Below are 20,610 nucleotides of genomic sequence, written 5' to 3' on the forward strand. Positions count from 1 at the left end.
GGTTTGACCTTTTAGAATTCAATGCCGTTTAAGACGACAGCGTGCGTGTGTATGTGTGTGTGTGAGTGATACAGAAAGCCAGTGTCCCAGTATTTGAGGCTTTCTGTCAGAATGATGCATCTGCACAAACTGTGGAGTTGATTAGTTGTAATAATGGAACCAACCCAGGACCTGTAATCTTCAGCCGTCTAAAGAGTGACTTTTGAACGAGGTTGTATCCTTGCCCATTGCAATGAGTTTTGTGATGTAACCTAGGGCAAGGGATATGTTCTGCTGGTACATATGCAACGTTCTGCAGAACATTTACTGTAGTAAATTTTGTTAAAACGATGTTAAAACAGCATTACTTGAATGTGTGTTTTTTTTTGTAAGGAAGGTTGTTTACCATTTGATCTACATAAACAATGAATTCACAGTTTGTCACAGCACAAGCGCAGTAATTGTGATGTAAATGGAAAAAGTAAATGTCTCCCTTAATTTGACTGTTTTCCTTCAGTTTTTGTCTTGGGTCAGATTCTTATTACCAGACAGGTCGTCACACTGTACATGTGAGTGTGACTAGCCTTTATGTGTGTCAGAGGGGCCAAATTTACAGCCTGTGTATGACTTAGAAACCTGACACATCCAGTTGTCATTATAATTGTACAGTTATTACTGTACAAAAAAAAATCCTACACAAAGTTTATTCCCCAAGTTATTTATTGAAAACCCAGCATTCTGTCTTTGTTACCTGTTCTTTTGTACAGATGGGGTGGGGGGGGGGGTAATGTGACCGAACACTGAACCGGTACGAGTAACTGGGGTGTACACATCCTGTCTTGAGGAAAAAAGCTTTACCCAGAAACCCTCTCTGGTGTGAAAACGGAAAGATGGCTCGGTGCAATTACACACTTCCTGTTTAAATGGGGCGTGGTCACTCGCAGGCGAGGGTGGAACGGGGATGGATGGGGGGGGGGGGGGGGGAGGGTTTGGCAGTGTGGTAAAAAGCAGTGAGCGATGGGGGTGGGGGTGGGGGGGTGTTTCCTCAAAAAAATCACAAGTTGCTTCAGGTCTTGTGTTGTCCTGCGGCATGGACTGCAGAAGTCTCACTCATCCACACGTCTCTCTCTCTCTCTCTCTCTCTCGCACTCCCGCTCACTCTTCACCGCTTCTTTGGAGGGGTGGCTGTGCGGGGTGGGGTGACGGGCCGCCCAGAATTCATGCCCCCGTATTGGTACTTGGCCTTCTTCTCCGAGGGCTTCAGGATCTAGGAGACCGAGGTGTACAGGGTGAATTTTGAAGAAAAGAAAAAAAAAAAACATTCCAGAAAACCTACTCATCAAAAGGGTTAATCTCGTGTGCGTGTACACGCGTGCGCGCGTTACCTGGAAGGAGCACATGAGCGTCTCGTCCACGCTCATCATGCCCCCCGCGTTGTCAAACTCCCCGCAGTAGTTGGGGGCGGAGAATAAGGTGACCAGCTGCCTCTTGGCGAAAAACTCGTAGCCGTCCTCCACCACCTGGGTGAGCGGGAGATTGTACATTCAGTGTGTTTAAATGGACTGGTAAATGGTAAATGTGTTTACTGTGCTTTAAAAGTGTGTTTAAAGCATAGAGTGTGTACTTGGCGTGTCAGTGCATCTCGGTGTGGAGCGAGTACCTGAAATTCAGTGTGTTTACAGAGTGCGTATGTAGCTCTGTCAAATTGTCAGTGTGTTTAAAGTGTACTGTCCGTGTGTTTAAAGTAGCGGGTGTACCCACAGTGTAAACTGTGTAGTTGCGCAGCATGTATAGAGTATACACCCGTGGTTGCAGTGTGTGCAGCAGTGGTGTGTTCAGGGCGTCCGGACGCAGGGCGTGCAGAGCGCACTGCAGTGTGTGCAGCAGTGGTGTGTTCAGGGCGTCCGGACGCAGGGCGTGCAGACGCAGGGCGCGCAGAGCGGCCGCACCTGGTGCGCCCTGCAGATGAGGTCCAGGTCGTGCCGGTTGAGGAACTTGCTGACCACGTCGGCGCCGAAAGTGAAGGAGACGCCGCGGTCGTTCTCCCCCCAGCCCTGGACGTCCTTATCTGGGTCTGACCACAGCAGGTCGCACAGTAACCCTGTGGGGGAGGGGAGGGGGAGAGGGGGAGGAAGTGGACTGGTTCATCATCAATGTAATTATATGAATTGTAACTATATTACATTACAGGCATTTAGCAGACGCTCTTATCCAGAGCGACTTACACAACTTTTTACACTGCAGCCATTTGTACACCTGGATATATACTGAAGCAATGCAGGTTACGTACCTTGCTCAAGGGTACGACGGCAGTGTCCTACCTGGGACCTCTCGTGCTACAAGACCAGTTCCTTACCCATTATACTACTATCAATACGAACTACTGCAACATAAAAATGTGTGTGTGTGTACAAATGCAGATCATTTTACTAGCAGGCACATTTAACCAATGTGGCCATTGGTTACTGGTTTTTTTGTTGTTGTAAAGGAATGCTGCCCTCTGTTGGTCACGGCAGGTATGTGTTCAGCGCAGATGGCGTCAGAGTGAACTGTGGAGGCGGAGCTTGAGAACAGTGGCGTGGTTGTCCTATGGAAGACTGCTTTGTTTATAAACTAGTGACATCCCGTAGTTTAAGCCGTGATGCATTCAGACGTTGATGCCTCGAATGTGGCAGTGTGTGTGAGTGACAGAGTGAGACAGGAGGAAATGGGCTTGTACAGTAGTTCGATTCGTAGGCTGTTACCTTTGGGAGGTACTTACCGGAATTGTCAGTATATACAGCTGTAAATGGTACAAAGTATGTATGTGTTGTGTAGTGCTGTAAAGCGCGGAGCATAATGATGATGTGTGAGTATGTGTGTGTTTGTGTGTGAGTATGTGTGGGTGTGTTTTTGTGTGTATATGTGTGGGGGCGTGTGTGTGTTTGTGTGTATATGTCTGTGTGTGCGCGTGCAGATGTGTTTGTGTGTGAGTGAGTACGTGTATGTTTGTGTGTTTGTGGGGACCCACCAGTGTCAGGCACGTCTGTGGGTCTCATGATGCGGCGGATCTGCTCCATGGACTGCAGATCGGGGGAGAGGCCTGCGTGGAAAGACATGATTGACAGCTGAGCCTCAGGCCAAAGGGTCTCTCTCATTACAGCACGGAAAGCGGCACTCGGACAAATGGCTTAGAAACTGGACCGGACAGACACAAAGATGGCCAACACAGACACACACACAGGCTTATAAGGACATGTACAAAGACGGACAAGGACTACAGGCTGCCAGCTAGAACACACGCATACACGGGGAGATTCAAACGTATATAGACAGGTGTTACAGACAGACCATACACAAACATGGAGAGATTCAGACATTTACAGTCGGCTAGTACACACACACACATTCATACATGTACATACAGGTATAACTGACAGCTAGTGTACATGCACAGATAGATTTAGACATGTACAGACAGCTAGTGTACACACACAAGGAGAGATTCAGTCGTGTACAGACAGGCTGATCATACAGACAGACAGACAGACAGCAGGCTACCGTACCTCCATGGCAGCAGAAGATCTTCTCGTCCACGATGGCGGCGATGGGCAGGCAGTTGAAGCAGTCTGTGAAGGTCTTCCACAGCTTGATGTTGAACCGTCGCTTGCCTGAAGTGGAGAACACGTAAAAACATGAGACGTGTTTGTGTGTCTCGTGTGGATGCTTTTGGGTTGTGTGTGTGTCTCGCTCTCATCATAGAAGCCATAGAGGTGGTTGATGTGTGTGTGTCATACACTAATCATAAATTTAGTTTTTTGCGAGCATGTGCAATGTATATAACAGTCGACGTGGAAACCATACGTGTGTGTGTGTGTCTCACTTCACAGATGAGGCTCGTGTGTGTTTATTATACTCTTCAAAGATGAGCTTGGTGTGTGTGTGCGCACGCAGTTTCACACTTGTCGTAGAAGCCATAGATGCGGTTGGGTGTGCGGGTGTGTGTGTGTGTGTGCGCGCGCATTAGCGAGCGCTCTTGCACTCGTCGTAGAAGCCGTAGATGCAGTTGGGCTGTGTGTGTGGCTACGTGCGCAGTCCGGGAAGCGAGATGGTTGCGTGTGTGTGTACCGCTCGCTTACCGTCAGAAGCCGTAGATGCAGCTGGGTGTGTGTGTGTGTGTGTGTACATGCGCTCGCTCTCACACTTGCCGTAGAAGCCGTAGATGTGGTTGGGTGTATGTGCGGGTGTGTGTGTGTGTGTGTGTGTGCGCGCGCGCTCTCACACTAGTCGTAGAAGCCGTAGATGCGGTTGGGTGTATGTGCGGGTGGGTGTGTGTGTGCGCGTGCGTGCGTGTGTGTGTGTGTGTGTGTGTGTGTGTGTGTGTGTACGTGCGCTCGCTCTCACACTCGTCGTAGAAGCCGTAGATGCGGTTGGGTGTGTGTGTGTGTGTGTGTGTACATGCGCTCGCTCTCACACTCGTCGTAGAAGCGTAGATGGGTGGGTTGTGGTGTGTGTGTGTGTGATAGATGCGTGGGGGGTGCATGCGCTCTCACACTCGTCGTAGAAGCCGTAGATGCGGTTGATGGAGGCGCACTCGTGGTTGCCGCGCAGCAGGAAGAAGTTCTCGGGGTACTTGATCTTGTAGGCCAGCAGCAGGCAGATGGTCTCCAGGCTCTGCTTGCCTCGGTCCACGTAGTCCCCCAGGAACAGGTAGTTGGCCTCCGGGGGGAAGCCGCCGTACTCGAAGAGCCGCAGCAGGTCTGTGTACTGCCCGTGGATGTCACCTGGGGGAGGAGTTAACAGACGCATTACAGACAGACAGTTGGGGCCCCACGGGCTCGTGTCAAAGTCGAAAAAAGATTTGGACAGCGCTTCTGCACAGTTGTCTGTAATGTTGTCCCGGGGCTGGGAGCGCATTGGTTCTCCTCTGACTCATGTCTGTGTGAGCGCGATTTGTGAACTGCAGCGTGATAAGAAATAAGGCAGTTCCAATGCGTTCCTGAATAAACAATAGAGGCCTTGATGTGTGCTGTCGTGCAAGCATGACTGGACGTCCTGAACTGGGAGTAAAGGGGAGCAGATGCTTTTTTATTTATACAACATAAAACAGGGTCTTAAACGGGATTCCAAACTGCCTAAAATAAAAAAAATTACGCTAGGGGACTAATCGAAAAGTATGCACGAATCCACACGGACCGTGCTTCTCTGATTCCGTTTTTATCGCTTCGTTCACCAGCGGTGCTGTTCAGTACACACACCCCTCACGCCCCACCCCCACTTGAGGCTGGTACAAGGGACTCCATCGCGTCTCACACGCTTCTCCTCAGAGACACAAGCCCCCTTTCAGACGCGCCGGCGGTAACGAACGGCGCCGGCGGGCGGCCTGCCGCTGACGTCTCTCTCTCTCTCTTCTGTGGAAGTCTCCAGCTGCAAGCGGTTACGGAAGCACCCGGAAACAAACGCCTCCGCAAAGGTCAACCCTGTTTACTCGGCCAGCAGGGAACCGAACACAATTAGATCGCTCACTTTGCTTGTCTTGTTTTCTTTGTGACCCACACCCAAGTGAATTAGTCCGTACGCACGCCACACTTTTTTTTAGAGTTGGTGTTTTTCCACTGCTGTGTAATAACCTTCTAGTCACACAGACACACACACACACACACACACACACTTACACACACATTATGTTTGATATTTGCTGTCTTCCCTGGATTTAATGGATTTTTTTTTTATTACATTGAAGACCGGGCTTGTTACAGTACAGAAGAGCTGACGCAGGGGGTTTGCTTTCTGCTGAGCCCGACCGTTCAGCCCAGGTGGACCGCCTTCGTAAGGCCATAAATTACAATCCTGCCCGCGCGCTACGCTAACGACCAGAGCTTCATCACAAGGAGAACTAATTAAAACAAGAGCGACTGGTTGAAACTAGAATCTGCATATTAAAGACGTCCAGATTTCCAACCAGAACAAGCCGTCCTGTGGCCAAGGCCTGGGGTGGGGAGGGGGGGTGGGGTAAGTGGAGTTAGGCAAGGAGGTTGGGGTTATTCAATGATGGGAGAAAATGGGCGGAGCTAATACATGTATCAGTGACTCACTAATTTGTACACCAATCAATGCACTCCACTGTGGAGAGAAAAACTTTTTGATTAGTCAACAATTGCCAGGTCATTCTACCCACTGGCGTCATAAAGTTAGCGAGATTAGCCAGGAAGGTTGGGGGTGGAGCTAGACAGAGGATCAGACTCACCGCAGATTTTGAGTGGCGCCTCCAGCTCCAGCAGGATTGGCTGGCTGAGGAAGATCTCTCTGGATTTGATGCACAGCCCCCGCACCTCTGCTTCTGTCATCTGCACAATCTTCCCGGGACGGCATCCCCGCACTAAGAGAGAGAGACAGACAGACAGACAGATGGACATACAGACACAGAGAAACAGACAGACAGACAGACAGAGGGGCAGACAGAGAGATAGAGTTAGTAGTACCATGCTTACCATCCTGATAAGCTGGCAGAAGACAAACATTGGATAGAGCAGGTGAACATGCCTACAAGTCAAAATAGTTCAATCTATACATTTACTTTAAAATACCGAATAAAAAAATTGTCAGCAAGAAGTTTTCACTTTTAGTCTGGCAGAAAACTATGTCTTGTAATGCACGTTCCCAAGTTCCTCAAATTCGTTCTGACCTGCTTCAAAATCGTATGCCCCGCAAACTCTAAATGTGTTACATAAGGAACTGAAACTTGACGATGTTTTAACTCATTTTATGTCTCTGATCTCAGCCTTCGTTACAACGCGGCGTAACTGTTTTTAGAGCTTTGCTTTTAATAATCATCCTTTGTTGTATATGTACATATTGAAGAGAGGGTGAATCCAAAAATGTTCAGCACAGTTTTGCACGTTCATTACACCACGGGGACGCAAACCCTGAAATTGGAGAAACGCCTCCCATAAATCACCCGCGTTTCAGGCAACCAAAGCTGGATGCCCTTTCAACACAATTACCATCAGTCTTTTCTGAATCGCTGGCCTGTCAGTGTCCCGACCAAGCTAAAACCCTAATGATTTCTCTCTCATATTGAAAATTTGTCCATGACAGCCAAGTCACAGCAGAAAATAATTGTGTGGTGCATGGCTGGCGTAAGAGATTTTTTTACACAAGTCTGTAGGGAGGGGTTCTTCTGACGGGGCGGGCAGGATTCCTGAGTGTGTGCCAAATGGGGGGGCTGTTTGGGCTCCAGGTGGGCGGAACGTTTTTGGAGGGAGCCCTTTTTCCGATTTTTAACATCGCCAGGAATTCGTCCGTGTTTGCAATGACAACCAAAAAAAAAAAACGGGTGGAACGCCAGGACCAGAGGTCTTCTTCTTCTTCCGTTCAGAAAGGTAAATATCAGGGCTTAGTTTTATCAGCAGGACGCACCCAGCGAGCGGCAGACCAAATAAATCAGGGGTGCACGACAAGGGCCAATCCGTTTCAGGGTTACGTGCCAACTTCTGCTCTTAATTATTTAGGGAGCACAATCAGATCTTGATCCGACATTCGTATAAGCACCAGCTACGACCACAGACTGAAAATGTATCCTAAAGATTTTACTCTGCAAAAGTACAGGAGTGAACCAGAAGAGATTATAGAGCCCCTAAGGTGACTGGTTGGAACAAAAACCAGCGCACAGTCCCTACAGGACAGGAGTCGTGCACCCCTGAAATGAATGCTGAGATAACAAAAACAGTTCCTTATATAAATGGGTAACAGTGGCACACTGTGAGGCTGTTCTGTGCCCTTCTCCCAGCGCGGGACAGGTAAACAGTTCACTGCCCGGGATTTAGCTTAAATTAACCTTCACACGCCTCACCGCACTCACAGCAAACTGGATGAAATTCGCATGCTATATTTAGCCACCGACTCCCTTCCGCGATGAAAACAACGAAGTCCACACACAGCCAAACCTGTTCGAGTCAGGCGAACAAACCCAAACCTCGCCAGACCTTTTCAAAAGGACTCCGCACCGACCGAGCGCTGTGTGTAAAAAAAACAGACAAGCACCCCCCCGAGCGGGCCAGGGCAAGGGCCGCTGAGCCACTTCCTGAGCGGGACCTCAGGGGAGCGATTACGGCCAATCACGGTGAGGATGTGGCGTCCCGCCAAATCAGGAAAGACCTTCTGCGTTCAGAGGGCTTCATGTGGCGTGTGAACCAATCATGACTCACTGACACATGGAAAGGTAAACAGTACATGGCAAAACATGGAATCATAATTAAATACATACCAGGGAAATAATATATTTTCGTATCTACGCCTGCTTACTTTTAGTAACTAAATGACCAAAGAAATGGTTCATATAATGTGCTTGTGTATGTTTTAAAAAAATATATGCATTAAGATGAAATATGAAAATGAAAATGCTGTACGCTCTTTACGAGAGCAGCGGAGAAGACTGGTGGAGTTAGAGGTAGAGATGCGTTTGCACCTGAAACAGGGCGGGGTGGGGGTGGGGGGGGCTCACCCTGCCTTGGGGGTGTTGCCGTGTGAACCACAGTCGACCTCTCCCATGTGCTCTTGCCTGAGCCAATCAAAGGAGAGTGTTGCAAAGAGAAATTGTATGATTCTAGCTGTTCGGTTCCTGCCTTTAACAAAAAAAACGTTTATACTGAACAGGGCTCTCCATGTTCGGACACGGGCGCCTCAGCCCACAGACACGGCAGGCACGGACAGGAACCGGCAGAGAAGATCCCGCGGTCTGTCTGTGAGACAGAAGCCAAAAAACCGAGCAGAATAGGTCCCTGCAGAACGTGAGTGTGTCCACAGGGGGTGGAGGAAGCCAAACTCGAGAGGTCTTCCTGTTCCGTATAGCCTAGATATACTGTGCATATCAGCACAAGGTCTCGAGCAGTGGCCGGGTTCCTCCCAAGATTTCTTCCCATCTGGGAGTTTTTTTCTCGCCACCATTTACGTGTTTCTCTTCCCACTGGATAGTTCTTTTTTTTCACCTCTTTTTGCGGATTCAGGCCTTGGTTTTTGCCCAATTTCCCTTCTGTTACTCTGCAAAGCGCCTTTGTGTGACAGTTCTCCCTAAAAAAATTTTTAAAAAGCGCCATACAAATAAAAATTTGAATTAAACTGAATTGTCTCTCGCCTACAAGCTCGGCGCTGAGCTACTCACTGAAGCAGGCACACCGCCTAACGGCAGAGCAGCGCCAGCGCTGTGACGCGTGGAAAGACCGACCAGGCGCTGTCGCCACCCTCCTGGCCTTCCAGCGGACGTCACGGCAGGAAACACGAGCAGGCCCGACCGTGGAATTTCACCCCAGCTGTGACATGCATACAGGGCCGGGCCCGTCACCTGACCAGGAAGGACCAATGAGGGAGCGCGTCTGCCGGGCAGCTGAGAGCAGCGCTCCTCCAGGCTCGACCAGATTGTGTTACAGTTTGGTAAACAGGGAGCCCCCCGCCCCAAAGCACAGCCTGGCAACGCGAAAATACACACAGGGTATACACAGGTGTACACAAACACGCACAAACACACAAACACCCACGCCCACGCCTGCCCGATCCACAGCACAGCGCGTGGCTGAAAGACATTTACATTTCATTTATTTGGCAGACGCTTTTATCCAAAGCGACGTGCAAAAAGTGACACAGGTTCTGTGACCTTGGCTACGGCAAGGGGACGAGTGCACTGCTGGAAGAGAGACCGGCTCCCTCCTTTTTCACCGTGCAGCACAGTGGAGGGGCGGGGGCGAGTGTCGCCATGGAAACACGTGAGCCCGCCGCCTCATAGGCGCGCACCGCCAAATCCCGGCGGGGGGGACTGATTGGCATTCCGGACGGAGGGGGGAGCGCGCCGCCGCGCCATCGGCTTCCGCGTCCAGACACGCCCCGTCAGAAAACCGTCACTCCGCGAGAGAAAAGGACCTTTTTATCACACAGCCCATCGGGTCTGCCGCACCGCTCCTCCAGATAAGCCGTGAGGGCAATGAGAACGCCGGAACCCGGGGCGAGGGTTCTTCAGAGCCGCGATCGATTTTAAGAGTGCTCCCACGGCAGGCTGCTTCTCGTACCCGGACACACGAGCGCCCAAATATCGAGCGGTCTGTTCCCCAAAATTATAACTAGGACACAAGACTCTCATGGTTGACGCCCCAATGCGGTCACGTGACCTGTGATGCAATCTGTACAATCTTCCACAGCATCCTGACTGTCAATCAAATTTTCCTTCCAATAAACGCTACCGTTTCCCTGCTCTGAGAAAACCATTTAATAGTCTGTACCCTAAACGCAGCAGAATGGTGTATTCTGTACCATAGAAAAAGACCGCCATTTTGTCTTTACCGTGGAGTATAAGACCAGGTGTGTGGGTCCAATGGGATCAAACAAGTAGGAAAATGTGGAAAACCCGTCCACTGGTGTATAAAAATGGAAAAAATCCGAAGAGGATGATTCAGAAAAAATATTTATTTATTCTCAAGTGCAAAAATGCTCAAAATTCAGGGACAATGAACATATGATAATATACATATGATAAACATAAATTAAAATATACTCTATGACATGAGCTATGTTATTATTGCCATAAAACATTTATGTTAGACTTCAAAATGTTATGTCATGGCATCACATTTCATGGTTGTCTTTGAATGACTATCTCAGGTGATAATGATCATAAAATGTTCAGTTCTTCAAACGTTCTAGTAAAAACAGAATTTAATATTTGAGTGCCCATCACTGTCACTGCCTTCAGCTACAATGTTTCTGGACAGCAGCTGTTCTTACAAAAAGAGAAAGAGAGAGGAATAAAAAGAGATGTGTATGAGGTTGCTACTCTTCCCCTTTCTTGGTTGTAGGGGTCTGTCTGTCATTTGTGTATCTCATTGCTGTTACGACACAAGTATACTTGTCATGCAAATAAAGCACATTTGAACTGAATTTGAGATGGACAGAGAGACAGAGAGGGAGAGCAGGAGAGAGAGAGATGACAGACAGAGAGAGATAGAGACAGAGTGTGTGAGAGAGAGATAGATAGAGAGACAGAGCAAGAGCAAGAGAGACAGACGGAGACAAAGAGAGAGATGGAGAGGGAGAGAGCGCGAGAGAGACAGGGAGGGGGGAGATACACAGAGACAGAGAGAGAGAGAGAGACAGGGAGATAGAAAGAGAGAGATAGAGGGAGAGAGACAGAGAGAGATAGAGGGGGAGAGAGACTCATTGTTTTCTCACTGATGCAGTGCTCGGGCCATAACTGCAGTGGTGTTTAGCAGCCCCCTCACGCCCTCCCAGCCTCCCACTCTCTCTCTCTCTCTCTCTCTCTCTCTCTCTCATTCCCTCCAACTCCCACTCACTCCCCCACAGTTCCTCTCTCTCTCTTCCTCCTGACCTCTCCCTCTCAGTCCTTCCCTCTCACTCTGCTTTCCTTCTGACCCCCCTCCCTCCCTCTCTCTATCACTCTTTCCCTCTGTCATTTCCTCCTGACCTCTCTCTCTCTCATTCTTTTTCTTTTTTGGGGGGGTTGGTAGGGAAAGGTTTTGGGTTTGCAAATAGGGGGTAGGGATAGGTTTTAAGGTAACCGTGGAAATTTTTTGTGTTTCAATGAAGGAATGTCAAATGTCAAAGTCTCTCTTCCCCCCCGCCTTCTCTCTCTCACTTCCTCCTGACCTCTTTCTCAGTCACCCTCTTCTTGTGTAACCCTCAACGGTCCCATGGTCAGAAGCGCCATGTACGAAATGAATCACGGCTCTGTTCGTCATCCTCCCGGTCCTCACAGGACTGGCAAAAACCCGCCACAAATCTTCCAGGTTCGTAAATTATTACTGCCATTAAGCAGGCAACCCTTATCCATAGTGACTTAGACAACTTTGCGTTTTTGAATAGTATCGATTTTTACAGCTGGATACATGCTGAAGCATTACAGGTTAGGAACCTTAACCTCAAGGGTACAACCTGTAACCTTTAGGTTCCAAGCCCACTTCCCTACCCATTATGCTACACTGCCACCCACAGCAGCAAATTGCAAAGCCTCGGTGGGATCAATTGCTCCAAGCACCTTACAAATGATGTGACAGAAGGTGAGAACAGTTTTCCCTGTTTTGCCAAAACACACTGTCGCGTAAGAATTCTGGACCAGGGTGCCATTTTACTGGTCTTCCTGTGGTGTTCTGGCATTTTCCACGCCGTAACGTTCCCTCAGTGTTGCCGTTGACTTTTGAAAAATGAGGCCGTTGATTTCAGAGATGGCTGCAGGGAAGCAGAAGTGGGAGCGGGGGTGGGGGGTGGATGGTGAGGTCACTATTATGGAAAGTCTGTTCGAGCAATGACCGTATATGGCCATTGTTTTGGAATCTCAGAGTGAGAGTTAGGGAGTCTTAACTGCCCGAGGATAACTGCCAAGACAGAGGCGAGAGCAGCACCAGCCGTGAGAGTGTAGCCCGTCCCTGCCCCCGCCCTCAGTACCGTGACAGTCACCCACCACAGCTCAAGGTTGCCAGATTTGGAATTTGTAATTGAGATGCGAATTCAATACAAACTATCAGAAAATTTCTTCCATCAATTACTCAGACCGGACAGGACCGTAAACCGGACACGTACAAATAATTTGACAACCGGATATTTCGGTCGCAAAACCGGACGCCTGGCAACCCAGAGCTGCCACAGAAATGTCCCGGCACAATTCCCAAACTGACTCTCTCAACCGGGCCACCCAAATGGCTCTGTTAATTTCCTCTCTCCACCTATGCCAATGTGTGGTGATTGTTCGGGCACAAAATGGCTGCCATGCAACATCCAGCTACATGCTACATCTCTGTGATCAGCAAAAGCGCTATCTGAATAAGATACATTATTATTATTATTATTAGTAGTAGTAGTAGTAGTAGTGGGTGTGATTAATTGGGTGATTCGGTATCTGCGTGTGATTGGGTGTCCGTGAGAGAGTGCCACAGGGCGTGGTCGTAAAACAGCCGATGAGCTCAGTCAACTAACCCAGTGTAAATACAGGCAAAATAAAAATGACATAAAAATTTATAACCTACTTGTTGTGCCCACATCTCTCAAAACCAGAGGCATCCTCAGTGGAGTGTCCTCAGTTGCCACTCTGGGACCATATCAGACTCAGTCATAGATTAAGCACATTCCAAACGGCAAGAAACGATCCGACACAATTTATTGGAACTGTTACAGCTCTCCCGGGTGTGTTTTTTAATGAATCAAGCCCTTCTGCAAACACAGTCTACATGACGCTAAAGCTAACCTTCAGAAGTACTGTTCCGAAAAGGCTACTCATCGACAAGGTAACGGAATGGCAGTTGGAAGTTGGGGGGGTGGGGGGGGTTGCCCAGGCAACCGTCGGACATCCTACAGGTTTACTGGGACGTTCTGTACAGACGCAGAGCAGACGGAGTCAGTCCACATAACTTCTCCTGACCACATTTGCATCTCCTCTCTCGTTCTCCAGCTGAAACGCAACACTAACAAACAGCTAACAAACCTTCCCCAAAAGTGCTCCAACGAGGTTTACCAGAACCCTGTGTTGACTACAGGGGCACCTGTCTGGCAGGTAAGCCAAGGACAGGTCCACGGAAACGGTGGCCACACACCTGGATGGTGCGTAGCTAAAACCGAGCGTTCTAAGCAATGTTAAACTAGCTTTTTTTTTTTTGCACACTGATTGTTGAAGAGCACTCAAATAAAATTTCAATGTTGGTGCCAAGCATTTCCTAAACAAGCCTTGTAAAAGCAGAGTACTTTGTTGTTTATGTGAAATCCAATTTCCTCTGGGTTTGTTTTCATACATTTTTCCCCATATAACCAAAAGTTCTATTTTAAATCACACACACACACACACACACACACACACACACACACACACAAAGCCTTGTGTTGATAACCATTGAGAAATACTGTGCACCAGAGAGCTTATTTTCTACTTTTTTTAAGCAGGGCATTACGAATCTGGCATGCCCCCCCCACCCCTCCATCCGCCCTGACCTACAGGCACAATGCCAGTATGTAGTCCAGCAACACCCCCCCTCCTCCCCACACACACACAAACACAGTGGAAAACTATGACCCTAAAGAGTTCCCAAAAGAGGATTCTGTGTGTGTGTGTGTGCGCGCGTGTGTGTGTGTGTGCGCGTGTGTGTTTTTTGTGAGTGAGTGCGTGTGTGTTTTTTGTGTGTCTTGTTGTGTCGTTTGTTAGGTTCAGCAGTAGATGACATACGAAGCGTTCTTCCATACAGGCCGAGGAGGAGAATTCCCCTCATTGTACAGGCAGCGCGTTTCACTGGAAAAGCAGCTCAGGCTTTTAAAAAAGCCCCCCGCGCCCTCCTCTCCGCATCAGCGCCGGTGCCAGGCGGAGTCGCCCCCCCCCCGCGCACAGGCGTGGCCCATTGTGTTTCACCCAAAACGGGTGTTTCACCCGGCCGGGCGGCTCGCACGGGACACCGCACGCGTCAACAACGCCCTCGCGTCCCGTTTGTTGTGAGAAAACATTTCGGCGCTCGACGCCAGGACGGACAGCGCATCGAGCGGCGGGGTAAAAACAAGCGGGATGGAAGGGTAGCGTGTTATTTATAACAGGGTGGGGGTGGAGGGGGGGGGATGGTAAGAACCACGGGAGCGCCGCACACTCCAATCTATATAAAGTACGGTCAAAAAAATCCTGCGCACCAGAGAGGGGGGCAGTGCGTTAAAGGGAGATGGACCTGGACAAACTGGGTAAACTGCCAATCAGAATATTATATTTAAAGGTTTTTTTTTAAATTAGGATTCATGGACTCATTCATTCAGCATCAAATCCGACTTAATGATGCTACATTTTGTGAAGGCCTATTATTTGAACAGAAAGTGATATCGCATGAACATGACTCAAAGTCAAAGTTTCCAGGCCGTAGGTTGGGGACGTGGGTTTGAGTTGCCCGCTGAAAAGAGCCAAGGGCAATATTTCACTTCAAGAGGCTCAAGTCAAGAGACTCCATTTTGCAGCTGCACAATGGATCCATTCACAGACCTGGTAAACTTTTGAATGACATAATGTAAATATTCAGTTACCTCATTCTCTGTGGAGCCACAATGCGGTGTAGTCGATGCAATGTGATACTGTTCACGCGATACCAGAACTTGAGAAAGCTCCGTGAACGCACCAAAAAACAGGCGGGCCTAGCCAATGAATAGGCCTCAGCGCTTTCATTTAATCTAAAAATACCAATAAGTATTCAGCTTTAATGTGGCCTTACCGCTGTCGCAATCCGCTGTTTCAATTCGGTAATGTTAATATCTGAGCAAGGCCTCAGCCATCCGTTCACAGGGCTTCGAAAAGTTATTTCAACCAGGATTTCCGATAAAGTAAATTAAAATTCCATTACAGACCTTTGTGTCTCCTACACTTCCCCCCACAGTCATTGTTTGCTTATAACAAAGCTCAGACTCAAACTATAGATGTCTAGACTAGTTAGGCTAAGAGTCCCGGGGGGGGGATTGAGGGTTGGCAGTCCACTTTACCGCTACTGAAAATACAGTAGAGCTCAGATAGGCCTCTTTCTAACAGTCATAGTTACATGTACATATTTCATGGACCAAAAAAAGCTTGGCATGTATATTACAGTCAACCTGTTTACTGGATACAAGGCACACAAACCCAAGCAGAAGACTGGACATTTTTTTGAAAGAACCTGGGAATAGGAATCACTGGAATGCAAAGAAATCTTGATTAATTCAATGAAATCTAGAGCTGCGGAGGAAAAAAAAACATGAGAGAACGGACTTGAGCACGCTAGAATTGCAAAAGCCCACTATGCCAGGGAGAACATCACAAACCAGTGGGGAGGACAGCACTATTAGCACTAAAATGTAGTGGGTGGCCGAACAGAAAGAGCCGACGACCGCACAAGTACGCACGTAGCCTATAATACACACATTCATATATATATGCACGCGCACACACATTTCGAAAGGCGGTTGCAAAGGCGTAATCGCGAAAGCGTTCTCCTCTCCGACATGCGATATCCTCCCCTTTAAAATAGAAAAGCCGAGAGTATCGGTTTTGTTTCAAGGTGCTGCCGCTGCCCGCTGCTGCCATTTCGGCTGTATGAGTGTCACTAAGCAGGGGGTGGGGGAAAAAAAAGAAGACAAGTAATTGCTACTAGAGACAGCTGTGGCTGTTGACATTTAATGAGTGACTGCAGACGAAGAGTTATACGAGGGGGAAGAAGTTCCGACAAGACCTTGAGGAGGACGTTTAACCGTGAGCTACCAGTCGCCCACCTAACCCACTCTCTCCGCTATCCTCTTGAAAACCAGACCCGTTCAAGGATTGTCGGAGAGGATACACTCTGGTAATTTACACAGGCCCGTGTGAATATCATTCCACGTTTCGTAGTGAAACTAAAATGTCAAAAGCTACTTAAATTCTGAATGTGTTTTTGGAACACATTCGTTTTTCCATTTTCATATTGAAGGCAGGAAGGATGACTCTCTCCTCCACCAGCTAATAGCATCACTAATTAAGTAATCAATATTATTATATTTTGTTCCAGTGGTATAGTGCAGACTTATACCATGATGCTACATAACTGCAGAGAGGAAAATGGTACATTTTAAAGTATAAATAAAAGCATGGCAAGCCCATATCAATAAATCGATTATGCGTCATGCATGACAAGTCACACTGACAGCACCTGAATCCGACGTGAGTTTTGTTTATGCCCTTGGATTAAAAATAGAGAGAGAGAATTCACACCCTGACGCTATCTTCAGAATCCAAAGACAGTCGTGAATTTTGTAAACTTGAACCAGCCCAAAGAGAAGGTTTCACAATTGGGGTTTTTATTTCCTCTGGTTAAAAACTGTGATAATACAGTATATACAGTAAATAGCCCTGGCTACACTGCTGAGCACCTGGCAGCTCTCCAATTAATAAACAATTGAGAGACAAGAGTTCCTTTTTTGTAGTCTATACGCTGTAGTCTATTTTTCCCCAGAGGATTTACATTTTCCTACAAAGTTCCCACAGGACTGCATATACAAACCGAACAATACAGGCCTAAAAAACAGCAATTATCACATCCCTCCCGAGCGCTCTCAATCCTAATCTGGTTCCACTGGAAAAAATGGTAAACACGGCACCCTGGTGAGGTCTTTTTTTTGGGTACAGTACATCTGGAAGCCCTTAGAACAGGGGCCAGCCACATCCAAGATGTCCTCAGTTCCATGGAATGCATGGCCAAAAATGTACCACTGGCCTGGGCACGGCCCTGTAGACACTGAAGTTCTGTTGGACGGGTTGCATAACCCTGTGTTAGACCCAAAGAAGGCTCCCATCTGCAGCTCAGGGGTCTTACTGCTCTGTGTGTGTGTGTATGTGTGTGTGTGTGTGTGTGCAAGTGTCCTTCCGTGTGTGCGTGTGTGTGTGTGTGTGTGAGACACTGGCTACTGCATGTGGGTAACCTGGACTATCCACATACCTAAGACATTGCCCATAAATAAACACGCTATACAAAACACATAGACAGGAAAAAGAAAAAAGACTGGCTTTTTGTATTCACAGGAAAATTGCCTCATCTATATAAGTGATCCCCCATTCAGCCAGGCTGTTCTTCTTAGGGTGCGTTACAGACAACTGGTGCTTTGCGCATAATAATGGTTAGGATGTGTCGAAACGGCAGAAACAGAAAGCAAATTTCTTCGAGTTTCTTCGAAAGCTGTAAGGGAAATTACACAGGTTGAAATGTTTCATCGATAGCACAATGATCGTGTTGCATAATGGTTTAGGGAACTGGGCTTGCAACTTCAAAGTTGCAGGTTTTGATTTCAGGGTGGAGCACTGTCGTTGCTCCCTAGAGCAAGGTGCTTGACCTGAATTTCTTCAGTAATCCAGTCTTATAAATGACTTATATGCACAAGAATGCAAGCTGTTTAAATTACTCTGGATAAGAGCGTCTACTAAATGCCTTAAATGTAAATGCTTGTGCCAGGTAAGGGGTTTATAATATTTTTTTTTTTACCTGGAATTGCTCTTCAAAAAGTAAACTAGTACTATTGGGGACGAGGTTGAATGGCTTGCATTACTTTAAAACCACTCAATCCACAGTCTAAATCATTAATATTTATTTGTTTTCACTTATTTTGTGCTATTCACTCACAGACAGCCTATACTACATAGATCACCAGTGGTTTAAAACATGCTGCATTTGTTACAAAGTACTAGTCAAGCATCACAGTGCATGAAGGCGGCCATATTATGGCTTACACAAGGACAAATTTCCACAACTTAACTTATGTTTTACCTTGCAGCAGTGATTTATCTAACGTCGTTAAGTTTAAGATGCCTATGTAACAAGAAAGCGATCTTAAACATTCATTGGGAACCTAGCAAATACCGTATTACACATTTAAAGCAAAAAGATCACAAGTCTCACATCAGTCACTCCCAGAGCAGGAAATTCTGTAAAGCACCGTTAAGCACAAAAAATAGCCTAAAAAATAATAGTATTAGTACATGAACACATAAAAAGCTATGTGACAAGGGATCGTACCTAAAGTAGTTCAATACCGAGTCCTCTAGAATACGGATAGATTATAGGAAATCATGATGCAATGTCCTAGCGACGTTTATACGGATTAAAACCTTTACTTGTCAGTGTTGTTTGGAATCGTTAGCCTAACATCTGATTTGCATCGACACATTTGACCTTGAACAATAGCAATTCAATTATAGCGTTATAATTACTGCCAATAACAGTAACTTTCCGCATTAGTTAGTGTAATTCGTTCATTCAAAAAGAGTTAGGTACTCTGGTGCCACGTCCAGCAGGGACAGTGCCTTCACATTACTGGTAAAGAGTCAAGACAGCTAAATGCAGAAGAATTGAAAAAATCAAACATTTTGCTATATCAGGGAGCGCTGGAGACATGTTGGTGCGGTCCATATAGCCCATAGGCTATGTTTTCAGTATACAAGTGATTAGCTATGATTAGCTTGTCCTGTTTTTCAGTATCAACTAGACTAACTTACTGATTACATTTAAAACTTTAAAATTAGGTAAGTTACCAAACAATGTTATCCAGTTAGCTAGTTTTCTAACGCTGGCTTAATCACATAAGATCTATTGTATCTAGCTACGTATCAGACTTAATAGAGGCAGGCTAGGCTTTGCTGACATATACCCAGTAGCAACTAATTAGCTAATGTGAGACAAAACCGAACAAGTTACAAGTCTCATAAAGTATCTAACGTTACATCGATAAAGTAGTTTAAATTATTAAAATAGCTGGATGCTTTGAATAAGACTCAAAATAACTCTGAGGTTAAGGGGGAAGACATCTCCAAAGCATCCAAGATCGCCGACTGGCTGCCAGCATAACCTAACGATAGCTAGCTAGCCAGTAAGCAGTAAGAGTTCAGGAACTTTGCCAGCATCCATTTAGCAAACTGGCTAGCAGGCTAGCCTTACAGTTTGAACAGAAAGAGAATTATTTTCTCGTTAATCCCAGTGGAAACTATGAATTTGACCAGTGACTTCCATCTTTCCGGGTTCTGATATTTTCGAAGTGGAATGGGTTACTAGACACTGATGAAGGCGAAAGCGAACTGCCAAAGAGAATCTAACCATGTAAGCCTACAGAACCTGGGGTCAGATATCAGACTAATGTAACTCTAATTCAGGGCTTTGCTTCCCTTAAATCGGGCCTCTTGTTGTTAATCCATCGCTCCTGCAGAGCGCTAGCAACGTAGATAGACGCGGCAGCCACGATTTGTGTTCCTCGGTTAGTAACTAACCCTTGCAAACACTTTGAGAGAAATCGGAATAAGTACAAATCAAATACTAACCTTCCAAGAGCCTGGAGATCAACGAGTCAACGTCCAACTCCCCCTCCGCCATTTCTGTGTATAACTAGGTGCTGTCAAAGCTGTTTCGCTCAGTGCAGCCGCACACACACAGGCACTGCCAGGCTGCAACAGCCACACAGCTACCCGCAGCAACGGAATGCAATCCCCCCTGGGTCTCGCTGCCCGAACAACCTTTTCTGTTCAGCCTATGGCCAACATCGTTCTAGTGTGTGTCGATAAATTTTTTTTTTTGTCTAACCAGCTGATTTGGTATTCATTCAAGCATTATAGAACACGAATTTACATCGAATAATTCTAATAATCAAAGTTCCGTCCAGTAACCAGAATTATCATACATTTGGCTACGGATAATAAACAATCAGCCTACTGTCGACTAATTGGGATGATGGTCGTCACTTTTTTCTATAATGACAAGCGTTGTGTTTTTTTGTATTAACTCGTATTCTCAAAGATTGTTTAAAATAAGAATGGAACAATCTGTAGGTTATGATATAGCCTATTTGTAAAGTAATAACAGCCGAACTTAGCGGTGTGTCTGAGGGAGTATTATTATTATTATTACTTAGTGTCAGTCACGGTGAATGGCAAAAATATAATTAATTCAACCATTGACAAGAAGCCCATTTTAAACAAATTCTAAAATCCGTGTAAGTCATTTCAAATGGCCTACGTTTCACTTTCGGTACTCATGTGCTTCTTCATACCTAGGTCTCTCACTATCGTTGAAGGATTGGTATTTACTACACCGAGAACTGAGGTAACTAGTTTAACTAGTCCATAACTGAAGGTTTTTTGCTTATGAGGGTTAGATTTAG

The 20,610-nt window shown here is 46.8% G+C and overlaps 1 protein-coding gene across 1 annotated transcript; it reads right to left on the reverse strand.

Annotated features, from left to right (window-relative positions):
* Positions 1–325: 325 nt before the first annotated feature.
* On the reverse strand, positions 326–19,940 carry LOC135250004 (serine/threonine-protein phosphatase PP1-beta catalytic subunit). The gene is made up of 8 exons (XM_064325774.1): positions 19,775–19,940; positions 6,206–6,337; positions 4,512–4,742; positions 3,525–3,629; positions 2,990–3,061; positions 1,929–2,080; positions 1,365–1,499; positions 326–1,246 (listed from the first exon to the last, which is right to left on the reverse strand). The coding sequence occupies exons 1-8, from the start codon at positions 19,824–19,826 to the stop codon at positions 1,142–1,144; spliced, it is 984 nt and encodes a 327-aa protein (XP_064181844.1). The 5' UTR covers positions 19,827–19,940; the 3' UTR covers positions 326–1,141.
* Between the last annotated feature and the right edge of the window lie 670 nt (positions 19,941–20,610).

This window comes from Anguilla rostrata, chromosome 3 (genome assembly GCF_018555375.3).
Source record: "Anguilla rostrata isolate EN2019 chromosome 3, ASM1855537v3, whole genome shotgun sequence".
In the NCBI taxonomy this organism is placed as follows: Eukaryota; Metazoa; Chordata; class Actinopteri; order Anguilliformes; family Anguillidae; genus Anguilla; species Anguilla rostrata.

What these genes read in the sequence shown, in the direction of transcription:
- LOC135250004 (XM_064325774.1), bottom strand. Translation starts at nt 19,826, where the DNA reads ATGGCGGAGGGGGAGTTGGACGTTGACTCGTTGATCTCCAGGCTCTTG. An exon ending in CTACGGCTTCTACGACGAGT is followed by an intron (nt 3,630 to 4,511) that starts GTGAGAGCGCAT and finishes TCTCCACTTCAG; the next exon opens with GCAAGCGACGGTTCAACATC. An exon ending in TCATCTGCAGGGCGCACCAG is followed by an intron (nt 1,500 to 1,928) that starts GTGCGGCCGCTC and finishes CCGCTCACCCAG; the next exon opens with GTGGTGGAGGACGGCTACGA.